This window comes from Carassius auratus, chromosome 25 (genome assembly GCF_003368295.1).
Source record: "Carassius auratus strain Wakin chromosome 25, ASM336829v1, whole genome shotgun sequence".
In the NCBI taxonomy this organism is placed as follows: domain Eukaryota; kingdom Metazoa; phylum Chordata; class Actinopteri; order Cypriniformes; family Cyprinidae; genus Carassius; species Carassius auratus.
In genome coordinates this window covers 10,036,940-10,050,641 of record NC_039267.1, presented here as the reverse complement: position 1 = coordinate 10,050,641, position 13,702 = coordinate 10,036,940, and the positions used below count along the sequence as shown (strand labels likewise).

The 13,702-nt window shown below is 36.6% G+C and overlaps 2 protein-coding genes across 2 annotated transcripts; one reads left to right on the top strand and one right to left on the bottom strand.

Moving 5' to 3' along the window:
* Nucleotides 1-79: 79 nt before the first annotated feature.
* On the bottom strand, nucleotides 80-3,327 carry LOC113043219 (pancreatic secretory granule membrane major glycoprotein GP2-like). Its single transcript, XM_026202455.1, has 9 exons — nucleotides 3,174-3,327; nucleotides 3,051-3,099; nucleotides 2,861-2,965; nucleotides 2,199-2,407; nucleotides 1,944-2,101; nucleotides 1,591-1,833; nucleotides 803-986; nucleotides 610-715; nucleotides 80-523 (listed from the first exon to the last, which is right to left on the bottom strand). The coding sequence occupies exons 1-9, from the start codon at nucleotides 3,195-3,197 to the stop codon at nucleotides 411-413; spliced, it is 1,191 nt and encodes a 396-aa protein (XP_026058240.1). The 5' UTR covers nucleotides 3,198-3,327; the 3' UTR covers nucleotides 80-410.
* Nucleotides 3,328-3,816: 489 nt separating this feature from the next.
* Nucleotides 3,817-12,040, top strand: LOC113043217 (protein VAC14 homolog). Its single transcript, XM_026202453.1, has 19 exons — nucleotides 3,817-4,425; nucleotides 4,801-4,951; nucleotides 5,104-5,271; nucleotides 6,072-6,134; nucleotides 6,224-6,331; nucleotides 6,610-6,719; nucleotides 6,818-6,939; nucleotides 7,020-7,157; nucleotides 7,304-7,447; nucleotides 8,537-8,600; nucleotides 8,797-8,941; nucleotides 9,031-9,096; nucleotides 9,177-9,324; nucleotides 9,673-9,805; nucleotides 9,935-10,109; nucleotides 10,238-10,356; nucleotides 10,881-10,960; nucleotides 11,040-11,190; nucleotides 11,274-12,040. Exons 1-19 carry the CDS (start codon nucleotides 4,322-4,324, stop codon nucleotides 11,428-11,430), a joined length of 2,346 nt encoding a protein of 781 aa, XP_026058238.1. The 5' UTR covers nucleotides 3,817-4,321; the 3' UTR covers nucleotides 11,431-12,040.
* The last annotated feature ends 1,662 nt before the right edge of the window (nucleotides 12,041-13,702 follow it).

The window sequence follows — 13,702 nt, the reverse complement described above, 5'->3', positions numbered from 1 at the left end:
TGATATTATGCACACCATTCTCGGATTTATAATAAACATTATATATGCATTCTTGAAAAACGGAGATAAAAAGGAGCTGTACCGAAATTGGTTTATTAAAAGAACAAAAACCGTTATGCAGATGTAACTTACATTTTTAGTTCTCACTGCCACCTGATGTTCATATACAGTACTGTAATTATAAAGTAGGATTCATATATAACGCAAGAAAAATGTATCTCTCTGTAAATCACATTCATCCAATTTTACTTCAAAACCAAAGTTTTCTTGACAGAACATTCATGTTCACTGAGGGTCCATTACCATGGAGTGTTCACTCAGAGCTAACATGCTAATGGTTAGCTTGTTCACTTGAGGTAGTTTTTATACCCAACAAAGGCCATTGTGTGTTGGGTGAAAATGTGATTTATTTAGCTATTTGTCATGTGTCTTCGATTTCCTGCTTTGGCAATACTGATAAGGACAAAAAGGAAGATGCCCAGAGTCCAAATCACTGCCAGTGGAAGAACCAGAGCAAGGAGATCTAAAATTGGACAAAATGCATATGGGTCAAACATGATAAAAAGTATGGTATATATATGTATTAAAATGTCATAGGACACTACATACTTATGTTAGGTTGGACTGGTAGCTCTCGTCTGATTGGTCCATAAGACAGCAGGCCTTGAGCCTGCTCATTCATAACTACCTCTCTTTTGGATACGCTTTTACATTCCTAAAACAAATAAGGTCAGGTTAACAATGGAAAACCAAATGGTTTATAATAATAAAAAAACAAAAACAACAACAACAACACACTTACAGGAATACAAGACTTTCCATCCTCAGGTGTGCAGAGATGCACAGCGCAGTGCAGGTAGAAAATGTGGGGCTCGTATACAAACCGAAACATATCAAACGAATAACGGACAGTGGACCCTTCACCGTTTCTTCCTGCAGGGTGTGCCGTACCATTACCAAATGAAGTCGTTTTGTCATTTGTGCACCTTGAAGTCAATCAAAAAAAAAAAAAAAACACACCATCAAGACACTTCTGACAGGTGAAATATTTAGTTATTGCAAATCTCATGAGAAAAACGTAATTATTTCACGAGCCACAGATTTCATATTTACAGTGTGATGTGTGGAAACACCCGAACCATCAGTGGAACTTAGTTTGGAAGGAACTATTGAGTAAAGGTGTTCCCACTTTTTGTTGTTTGACAAAATTTTGTAGCCAAAAAAAAAAAAAAAAAAAATTAATTTAAACAGGAATCCATGAGATCGGGAGTGTCGCTTGAGGGTAAAGAAATTCCTCCCACAACAGACAGCTCCTTGGTTTAAATTGAAAGTGTGCAGCATTGATTTTCATCTGCAAAATTTCACCAAAATGTTGCTAATGTGACTTCACCTTAAGTGGTACATTGCTACACTATTGATTATGGGCAATGGACCTTCTTTGCCTGCAAAATTTCACAAAGTTTCTGTACCTTCAGTTTCTAGTTCACCCAAAACAAAATACCCATGAATTGCCACGAGTGTGTTAGCAACTGATCTTAAAGAGAGACATTTGGATTAAAATTTTGCAAGCTTGACATTCACAATACTAACCCATTTACAAGCAGCGAATGGCTAAATCCTGACTTATCATTAGCTTGAGGAGTCTGAGTCGCCCAACACTCATTTACTTTCAGATGGAAGAAATCTTCAGGCTCCGTCACTTGGATCTGGACATAGATTTGATCTCCAAGCTTAATAGTAGGTGCGCTGGTGAAAGCCTCAGTGTACGTGTGATCTTTAAACAGGCTCATCTCCACCTTGGCATCCACTTCACTCACCTTGAACATCCTTTCACTTCAAAAAAAAAAAAAAAAAAAATCTGTATGGTTGGGTATAATTTGAAAGTACGTTTTAAGCAAAATTAGATTTTTGGGTGGACTATTCCTTCAAAATCAATGTGTTACCTGGAGAAAGAGATGATGGGAAACTCCAGGCTGAGTCTACGGGTGTACGGATAAATGCACTTGTACTCAAGCTGTACAACTGGATCTCTCACAATGTTTCCATAGATAAGTGGGTCAGACATCATCGTTAAGGAGTACACTATGTGCGTTATGTTCTTCTGTTTAAGAGTGGATGGCATTTAGGGACATGTAATGTGAACACTGATGCTGGCATAGTTTTTTTTTTTGGGAGGTGGGGGGGGGGTAGTATTTTACCTCCAGAGGTTTGCCTCCACATGCAGTGTACTGGTCCATTGGTGTGTGCACCATGAAATAGACTGATCCAGAGATCTCCTCTCTATGGGCTCTACAGCTGGCATTACTCAAATGAACGGCTTCTATTCCCACATTGTAATACTTGAAGAACTCTTCATCCACTAGGATGGAAATGAAGTCTTTGCCACACGTCACATTCATTATTGCGACTTGAAAAGAAATATTAGATTAATACAAATTGTTACATTTCAAATAAAATAAAAAAAACAGTAAGTTTGTTAGTCCTAGGTGGTACTTAGTTAGCCAAGCAACCAGATTCAAAAGACATTCTTGAAGGGAGGGAGGCATGCATGCTAAGAATTCTAATTCTTGAGAAGAATCTTAAAAATATAATTGTAAACAACTTTAAGTTAGGATAACCTAACCCCCAAAGCTCATTTTATTGAAGATTAGGAATAAAACTTCATAATACTTTAAAACTGAGACAACCCAAGTTAGACAAAAGTTTAAAGTGTATTAAACTTTTAGAAAATTATTCAAGACTTGAGAACATGGCCCCAGCTTGACAACTAAACACCAGTCTAGGAGATCAGTATAAACTAGTTAAGACCAGCAGTTCAACCGGTTACACAGTTTAGGCCACAAGGTTGAGTCGTCTTTACCCTGGTCGCAGAGATCTCCAAAGAAGCCGATAGCACATTTACAAGTTCGCCTCTGTGACAGACTGCAGGTAGAAGGGTCAGAACACTGCGATATCTCACATTCACCTGAATGAAAAAAAAAAAAAAAAAAAAAAAAAGGTTTAACAACAAGACTCGACTGAGATTCAATATTTATCACATGTGACCTTACCAGAAATACTCCGAACAGCACAGAGTAACGTTACAAGATGCAGAAACACCTGTGAGTGAAATTACAGGGAGTTAAAAATTATAGAGTTAAAATCTGACACTGAGATACTAAAAAAATAAAAACCTTTGATTTCTGATAGCCCGTCATTTGTCAGCTAATCTTTTTTAATTACGATTTTTTTGTTTGTTTGTTAATTTGTTTGTTTTAGAAAATAGCAGTTTTAAGGTAGCCTAATATCTAGTCTATATGTCAAATGGAACCTATTCACGTAAATAAGGATTAAATACATCAGAGATGAGCTTGCTAAATTAATTTGATGAATGACAGCTGTAACAAATGCCTCTGGTCGTCTGATTGACACATTAAATGACCAATCACTTCTTTGATATGACGTTTATGAGGCGGTACCGACGAAATATAAATAAAAAGGCACACATATTAAAAATACATTATCAGACACATGCATAGCTTGTTATTTCATTGTTAACGTTACGTTATTCATAGGCTACATTATAATAATATGTTCACATAAATAAACATAACACTTTGACTATTATTAAAGCTATTAAATCCAGTCATATTCTCAAATGATAGCATTTAACAGCATAGGCCTATTAAAAAAAAAAAAAAAATATATATATATATATATATATATATATATATATATATATATATATATTTTTTTTTTTTTTTTTTTTTACATTTCCAAAGAACATGTGACTCGTATGACGTAATCAAAACAAATCCGTAGATCGTCGCTCGATTGGTTCACCCGTCGCTGCTTGACGTTTGTAGGAAGTCATGTGAGCCGGGACATATGGCGGCTTTGGTCAATCGTTGATATTGAATAACATTGCGAGCTACCTCTGCCATCACCCGCGAGGAAATATTCATCAGGTTTACGTTCCGTACAGAAGTCATCGCGGTGTTCGGATCGTCGTCTCTTTAATATTCTGCTTTGGCAGTATGTTAGCTGCCCTCATCCTCTGCCCCTCGCAGACAGCAGCAGCTCGTGTTATTTAAGAAGTGATGCTCGTGATGAGAGTCCGCCACGGAAACACAGTGTAGGCGTCGTCTTATCTGTAAACAACACACGTGCGAGACGAGCAAAATCTCTTGGATGAAACATTAATACTTTTATTCAGTCATACACTAACCGAACTGTCATCTAATGAGACCCTCTCTTTATTCACCAAGCTTTATTCAGAGACTACGTAGTTGTGGCTTATGCGTAATTAAAGTTTATTTTTGTTCGCTAATACTTTGAAAAAATGAACACAGAGAAGGATTTTTCTCCATTGACACCAAACATAGTGAGAGCTCTCAACGACAAACTGTACGAGAAGAGGAAGGTGGCAGCTCTAGAGATTGAAAAGTGAGTCATAATCTGTTGTTTATATTCATAAACGAGAGGAAATGTTTCCAAATTAGAATGTGTGGTATTCATTTAACAACAACTGCTGTTAGATTTGCTTGTTCCCATTTTGACACGCGTACTACAGCGTGTGAATTCTAGTTTTTATCATGCATAGTTTCTGTCTGTAATAAGTAATTAATCGTTGTTATTTTGCTCAAATGGAGAGCTGGTCGCCTGACATGCCACATGATCTCATTAGTCATGTTTATTATTAATAGCCATAGACCCAAAGTCCAAACAGTACAGAAGTCTAGCTGGCGTTTGAATTGAATTATTAGAATGTTATGTTTTATGTATATTCCATTTATCCGCTTCTTCCCAATCTTCTGTCAGGCTTGTACGGGAATTTGTCGCCCAGAACAACTCTGCACAGATCAGACATGTCATCCAGATACTGGCTACAGAGTTTGCGCTCTCTCAGCACCCTCACAGCCGAAAAGGAGGCCTCATTGGGTTGGCGGCGTGCTCCATTGCTCTGGGAAAAGTATGTGATATAAATGTACTAAATACTTTCTCAATACACCATTGAATACTTGATTCAATGGTATATTGGCTGCCAGATGTTCAGTGTGCTTGAAATTCCAAAGCAAATATGGAGGCTTTGCTTATGTTTATCTTATCTTTTGTACTATTCAGGATTCTGGATTGTACCTGAAAGAGCTCATTGATCCGGTTCTTACATGTTTCAATGATTCTGACAGCCGTCTGCGTTACTACGCCTGTGAGGCCCTTTACAATATAGTGAAGGTTGCCAGGGGAGCAGTGCTGCCCCACTTCAATGTGCTGTTTGATGGGCTTAGCAAGGTAAAGTCTAGATGCAGGCATGAATGAAATATTTAGTTGAAATATTTTTAAGTGATCAATGCTATTTAAATTTAAATGTAGTAAAATATTTATTGAGACTAAAAAGCAAGTGTTGTTTTTGTCAACTCTTGGGTTATTACAGTTAAACATTTTTGTTATTTGAAATTAAATTAACATTAACTGATTTTTTTTTCTTCAGATTGTTGCATAGACAACATTTCTTATTTTAATTTAGGTTAATGTACTAAAATAAATTAAGAAATTAAAATTAATAATAAAAACTGTATAGACGTAAAAAAAAAAACATGACAAAAAAAGGAAATGACTAAAACTATATTACCATCTCAGTGGGCTTAAAGTAACACTGACTAAAACTATTAAAAATAGTTTAGTTCAAACTTCCCAAAATGTTATCGCTAAATCTAAAAAATAATTAATTAAAATAAATTAAAGCTAAATAGGAATTCAACTCAAACTAATAAAAATGACAAAAGTCCAAAACAAAATTACTGAAACAAAAATCAAACTAAATTATAAAAAATGTAAGCTAATTAAAAATATTTATAAATACTTTAATAGTATATAATACAAAAATGACATTGGTAACATGTTATTTTCTTGTTATAGTCTTTTCCATATTTCATAGGTAAGAGGTGATAGCACAGACCTTTTAACCGTTACTGACATTTTAAACATTATTTTCATTGGAATTTTCATTATACGGTCATTCCTAACCTTTGTACTGTAATTTCCTCTTCCTGTATCTTTGAATCCCCTTACATGTGATCTGTTCTTTACAGCTAGCTGCAGATCCTGATCCAAACGTAAAGAGTGGGTCTGAGCTCCTGGATCGGCTTCTTAAGGTGAGTTTGAAATGAGAAGCGTGGATTCCGCAGTGAAGGTTTAGAATATCAAATGAAATAATGACTTCTTGTGTCCTTTTTATTTTAAGGACATTGTAACAGAGAGCAACAAATTTGACCTAGTGGCTTTTGTCCCTCTGTTGCGTGAGAGGATTTACTCAAACAACCAATACGCCCGCCAATTCATTATCTCATGGGTGAGTTGAGCACTTTCACCAATCTTTCTTTTATTTTTAATTAAAATATTTCAATTTAGCTTGATTTTTATTTCAGTTTTATTTGTAATAATTTAAGTACTTCAAATTAAGTTTTCTCATTTTTAAGTTTTTCATGTTTAGCTTTTTGCCTAATTGAAATTTTATTTAATTTCATTTTTTGAAAATTACAAATAGTTTTGTTTTTCATCAACAATAACAACACACTGATAGTAGTTGCCATTATAATTTTGTGATTTCCTGTGATGGTTTGACTCCAGATCCACGTGTTGGAGTCGGTTCCTGATATTAACCTCCTGGATTATCTGCCAGAAATTCTAGATGGACTTTTTCAGATTCTTGGAGACAGCAGCAAAGAGATCAGGCGAATGTATGTCTCATCATCTCTTTTCCTGTACCTGAGATAGTTTCTCCCTATAGTTTTGTTTTTCTCCTTTTTAAAGAGCATTAACAGCTGCTGTTTAATAGGTGCGAGGTGGTTTTGGGGGAATTCCTGAAAGAAATTAAGAAGAATCCATCCAGTGTCAAATTTGCGGAAATGGCCAACATTTTAGTCATCCACTGTCAAGTGTCTGATGAATCAAAGTCGAGTGAGTCAGATTGTAGAACTTAGTAGAATTCTTTTTATTATAGGTAAGTAGTGTAATTGTTTAATTTTGTCTTTCTGCAGCTAACGATCTCATCCAGTTGACGTCGATGACATGGATGAGAGAATTCATTCAGCTTGCTGGAAGAGTGGTCCTGCCGTATTCCTCTGGCATACTGACTGCAGTGCTGCCTTGCCTTTCCTATGATGACCGCAAAAAGAGTATCCTGAACTCTGGTTGCATATTTAATATAAAATGCATTTGCTGAGAGTATGTTTTGTGTTCAGTGCCATTTAGGTAATGTTTTTGAGGAACTGATATGGTTCTGTTAGTATTAGTTCACTTTTCCTCAATAAACCATCTCTAGGTACTAAAGAGGCTGCCAGTGCATGTAACCATAGCCTGATGAAGCTTGTGACTCCTGAAGATGATGAAGATGATGAAGAATCACAGACCAAATTGTCCCCTCCGGGTGATGGGAATCCATCTAAGAAAGAGGGTGATCTGAATGGCAAGTTTCTTTTATTATCATTTTTCTTCTTGATTTTCTTCCAATTTTATTTATTTTATTTCAATGTGTGGAAGTAAAAATAAAGTGAAAAGGTTAAGCGATTGCATTGGCCGGGAATCCGCTTTTTTTCTCTCACTTTTTACAATCCTTCAGATGGCGCTATTGTAATACTTTCACCTTACAGTCTATGACTTTCACTTAAACGTCTTGGCTGTGGCTAATACGCTCTCACGGAAAATCGCTTGACGCTTCTTTTTAAATGTCTGCATTTCGCTATAGACGACCCAAAATCGAAATATAAAGTAATTCATAGCTTTTTTGATATTCCTACAATTATTTATCCTAACTTCTCGTTAGGAAAGTCATCTGGCGGGAGGCCGGGGTTGCATCCACACTTTTGTCCTGTCTCACATTTTCGAATCATCTTGCTTATTCACACCAAGTTTAAATGTTAGCGGTCAGTATGATTTTTTTTTTTATGACATAGTATGACATAACTTGTTTTCAGCAAAAATGTGTTAAATTGCTCAATAGAGACTAAAAACGTATTGTTATAAAACAAATCTATTTCCAATAAATGCCATTCTTTTGAACGCTCTATTCATTAGAGAATTGTGCGTCATAATAATAAAATAGCTTCTTCTGCACCAAATTATTATATTAGAATGATTTCTTAAGGATCATGTAACACTGAAGACAGGAGTAATGGCAACTGAAAATAAAAACAAATATTAAAATTAAATACACACACATACATACATACATATATATATATATATATATATATATATATATATATATACATACATACATATATATATATATATATATATATATATATATATATATATATATATATATATATATATATATATATATAATGAATGCAATCTTGGTGAGCATTACTGACTTTAAAAATCTTTGAAATCATAAATTGGACTGACCCTGAAGCTTTGTATTGTTGATGTACTGAATAGTTATTAATAATGCCAGGAATTGTTTCCACATTGTTTTCTAAATGCAACTGTACTGGAAATAAATCGAAAAGCCTTTGCCTTCTTTATTTTATATCTTTGTTTTTGGTTATAGATTCCCTAAATGAATCTCAGGACTCAGTAGGCTTCAGCAACATCTCCTTCTTCACTCCAGCAAGGTACGTTTTGACATTTACTGACAAAACAACACTTTGTCTTTTTGTTTTCTGATATTACAGACTAAACACAGTCAAATAACTCATTAATGAACATTAATTGTAAGTCAACCATTAGCCGTTACTTGATGTCTAGTTAAAAGATCAGAAGCTATTTAAGGATTTCTCCAGGATCTCTGGTTTACTCATTGCTGTGCAGTTCTGACAGGTCTGCTGTAACTCTGGATCTGGATGGCATAGTGCAAGTACTGGACCGACATTTACACGATTCATCCACCGGGATGATGACTCGCATTGCTGTGTTGAAGTGGTTGTACCATTTGTACATCAAGACCCCTCGCAAGGTTTCTATAGATGGTATTTTAAATATGTAGTTTCAATGCTAAAAATTGCAGTGCTAAACATGTTTTATTCCACTGTATCTCCATGCCAGATGTTCAAGCACACAGATAGTTTGTTCCCCATGTTACTGAAGACACTATCAGATGAATCTGATGAAGTAAGTCATCATAGTTTCCCAATCATCTCAGTGCAGGTCCACTAGATGCAGCAATCTTAAAAAAACAATCTCTCTAATAGGTGATTTTAAAAGACTTGGAGGTTTTAGCAGAAATTGCATCATCACCTGCTGGTCAGACGGACACGTCTGGGTCGTGCGACAACTCGGATAGCAAAACAGAGCTTCATATTCCAGGTGGGGTCAGAGATGGGCAGCCAGTGGTGCTTGGTGGGTAACAATTCCTGGATCCTCTTTATATCTGTTTACCGTATTTTTCGGACTATAAGTCGCACCTGAGTATAAGTCGCATCAGTCCAAAAATACGTCATAATGAGGAAAAAAACATATATAACTCGCACTGGACTATAAATCGCATTCATTTAGAACCAAGAACCAAGAGAAAGCGGCTGTAGACGGTAATGTTTTCTCTTGGTTCATCATCATAAGTCGCTGGACCAGCCAAACTATGAAAAAAAGTGTGACTTATAGTCCGTAAAATACAGTATATACCAGAAAAGAAGACTATTAACAGAGTGCTGTGAACATGGAATCTAACAAGCTCTTTTTATTTGACAGGTTCAAAGGTGGCAGATTTGTCTCCATCGACTCCCAGCATGAATTCATACTTCTACAAGTTCATGATTAATTTGCTCAAGCGCTTCAGTTTAGAGAGAAAGCTTCTAGAAATGAGAGGGGCTTTCATTATCAGGTAAAACCATCCTAGCTCCTTTAATGAAGACTGGTAAAAGTGTAGTAATCCAAGTAGAAACATCTGTAAAACTGAGAATACAAACGGATTCAACAGATTTTGTCACGAGTTTCGTTTATTTCCCAACAGGCAGCTGTGTCTCCTCCTGCATGCGGAGAACATATTTCACTCTATGGCAGACATCTTACTCAAGGAGGAAGATCTGAAGTTTGCCTCCACCATGGTGCAGACACTTAACACTATTCTGCTGACCTCAGCTGAACTCTTCCAGCTGCGGAACCAGCTCAAGGACTTACACACACAGGTAACATCTGCTTTGGGGACTGGGATCTTTAAAACAGCTTCATAAAATCCAGAATGAGTGTTTTTCTACTTGAAGTTTTGAGCTCATTATCACTGTTCTACTGTATGTTTCTACTTTTTACCCATCAGGACAGCTGTGCTCTTTTCTGCTGCCTCTATCGCTCTTGGTGTCACAATCCAGTGGCCACTGTGTCGCTCTGCTTCCTGACACAGAACTATCGGCATGCCTATGACCTCATCCAGAAATTGTATCCTTGTTGTAAAGCGTTTATAATGTATCATTCGGTTTCCGACTGACTCTGTATTCTTTATGTTAGTGTTGAAAAAACGTTTTGTGGAATCACTGATAAATTGATGAGTCAGATAAATAGCATTTATATATATATATTTTTAAAATCTTTAAAATCTTTCAGACCCCGTACTTTTGAAAATCAGTGTATATAATTGGGAGAAAAAAAAAAACATTATTATTTTCTTTAAATACACTGTATAAAAAAAACACTAAAATAATTCAAACCCACAGTTATGGAATGTGCAGAAACGTGTGGAAATGTATTTTAAATTGTAATATAGATGCAGGGAAAATCACTGAGATTTTGTACTGAATTTAATTTTTAATGTTAGATTTAGAGTTCTCTGTGTAATCTAATGTGTAAAACATTTACAAAAAAATCTTTGCATAATCACAAACTACTGTAGAATAATTTAATTTAATTGATCAAAATGTGCAACAAAAAAAAAAGACAAAAACACCTTGATCAGAGCTGATCAGTGGAGATCTGGAGGTAACTGTGGACTTCCTCATGGAGGTGGATAAACTTGTGCAGCTAATCGAGAGCCCCATCTTCACCTGTGAGTCCCATTCATCCACCACATAAACCTGTTGAGCATCCTTTTCAGCTCTCCACACAAACACTCATTCTCTTTTCAGACCTTCGTCTGCAGCTGCTGGATGTAGAGCATAACCCGTACCTCATCAAGGCTCTGTACGGCCTGCTGATGTTGCTTCCTCAGAGTCAGGCTTTCCAGCTGCTCTCGCATCGGCTCAGCTGTGTGCCAAACCCTGAACTCATGAGGACCATGTAAGTTCTCATGCTCCCTAAACACTTCTAGCATCTTCTAGACTAGGATAGTCGGCCTATTCTCAACTGCTTCATTTTTTCAGGGAAGACCCAAAGGCGCCTGTCAAAGACAAACGATTAGCCCAGCCACACATCGACTACAGTGAACTGCTCCAGCACTTCGACAGAGTCCAGAGCAAACACCTGGAAGTGAGGCATCAGAGGGCAAGACGCTCTGAGCACCCAGACAGGAAGTTGTAAAGGTCACATACAAGATGAGATTATACAGCCTTTGTCTGAAAAAGACTGGAACTTCAATAGGACCTGTAGTGGGCATCTATGTGTAACCTTATTCAGTTTTTAATGTATTAAAGCTACTGTAGGCATGAGGGACTTCAATGTGCTTTATTTTTAATGCTACGTGAAGTGCTTTATATTCAGGTGCTGGAGTTGATGTAGTATGTACACACTTGGACATAATTGCACTAGGTCATCTGTTACAGACTAAGGGTCAATGGTTCTATCATTCCCAGCTTACTGGTTTAATATAATCATCCCCAAACCATTAGTACAAAACACCTCGCACGTAGCCCTGGATGTTTATTAGGAATTTTTAACCAAAACATGATGTCTTCTCATGACAATTACTGTAAATGAGTCTTTAATGGACATTTGTCCTTTTTTGTATATTGCGATTTTATGTCTCACACAAACCACATCCAACGATATTCACCGTTTCCTAAGCATCCCCTCAGGAATCTGCTTGTCCTTTTCCCCATGTTAACATAATTCATTCTCGGCCTTATGTACATGCAAGCCGTTTCTCTGTAATGTGAAGACAAAGTTACAATAAATTGGACCATGATCATTATATAGTTTTTGTTTGTTTTTCTTGAATCACATGCAGCTTATCAGCATGAGCACCCCAGAATCTCACTTTTTACAATCCAGCAGATGGCGCTATTGTAATACTTTCACCTTACAGTCTATGACTTTCACTAAACGTCTTGGCTGTGGCTGGGAGAAAACCCTCTCACGCAAAATCGCTTTGACGTTTCTTTTTAAATGTCTGCATTTCGCTATAGACGACCCAAAATCGAAATATAAAGTAATTCATAGCTTTTTTAAAATATTCCTACCATTATTTCTCCTAACTTCTCGTTAGGAAAGTCATCTATTCTGGCGGGAGACCGGTGTTCGATTCCCCGACGGGAGAGCATGTTTTTGGTTTTCTGAATGTCTCTGCGGCCATGATGTTAGCGAGGTTCAAATCTGACATGACGGTTTTTGTTTTGTTTTTCAAACGAAAACCGCTATTGTAGTGAAGAGGGTTGAAAATGAGTACGGTTTAAGATTTACACGCTGCTCGTGAAACACGACAGAGAGAAACAAGCTCAGAACAGCGCCATGAATTTAGCGTGTGGCCGAAAATATAACGCATCTGTAGTGATTAGCACTAGAGAATTCATAGAGAATGAATGGGATACATTAGGGAAGATTTGTGTTTAAAATAATCCGTTGTCAGATCCCAGACCGAGGTTCGAATCCCATACCGGGATACTAATAACATTTGAAAAAATTGGAACGTTCGGAGGTGTAATGTTTGCAACGACTGCAATTTGTCACAGTTTTATTTATGCTATATTGTAATTTCACACAGAACATTTTTTTTAGCTTTTAAAACAACTATATGTGCCTGGCTGCTCTAGTGACACGAGAACGCTGAAACTGCCGTTTGTCTGAAATGGACAAGAAGATCAGTCCATCTGCTTCTGAAACTTCTCTCTTTTTTATTGCACTTTGATCACAGATTCTTTTGAACGTTCTTCATCCACACGAACTTCATTCAAACTTCACATTATACATAACACTTCTCTCAAGTCTTTGAGCAGATTCATCCACACACTGAACAACAGTTTGACCTACAATGAAGAACCATGTCTGTTTCTACAGCATAGATGATTATATGCTCTATGATCAAACACATCTTTAGTATTTTATCGTATATATCTCACATAGATGGCCCATGCATTCTGTAGAAAAGCCGTAATTTCATGTAATTTCTGGTGCAACTTGTGGAGATTCACTCTCAACATGAACCTTCAATATGGAAGGAATGAGCAATGGGATCACACTGAGAGTTTCTGATTTATCCATAGCTTAAGATCAAGGATATTCTCATTCTTTCTGCTACTTTTGAAGGATTTCTTGCATTTGCCCTCGACATTTAACTAGGTAACTGTCAGGATGTGCTGCCAAAATATATGCAAACCCACCAGAATTATCACAAAACATTAAAATTTGGTCCTCTCATTCCCCTGCAGAGTTCAATCAGACTACCACAATTTGTCAACACTGCTCTCAAAGGTTTAACTACCTGTACGTCCAAGTCCCAATAATTTATGTACCAACAATTAACACTTGCAGGGCAAGTAGGCCATAACATTTCCTCTGGCTTGCAAGTCATTAAATTGACTTTCTGCATGCACGGCATAAAAAAGGTCAGCACTTGTGTAACTTTTACTATATTCTG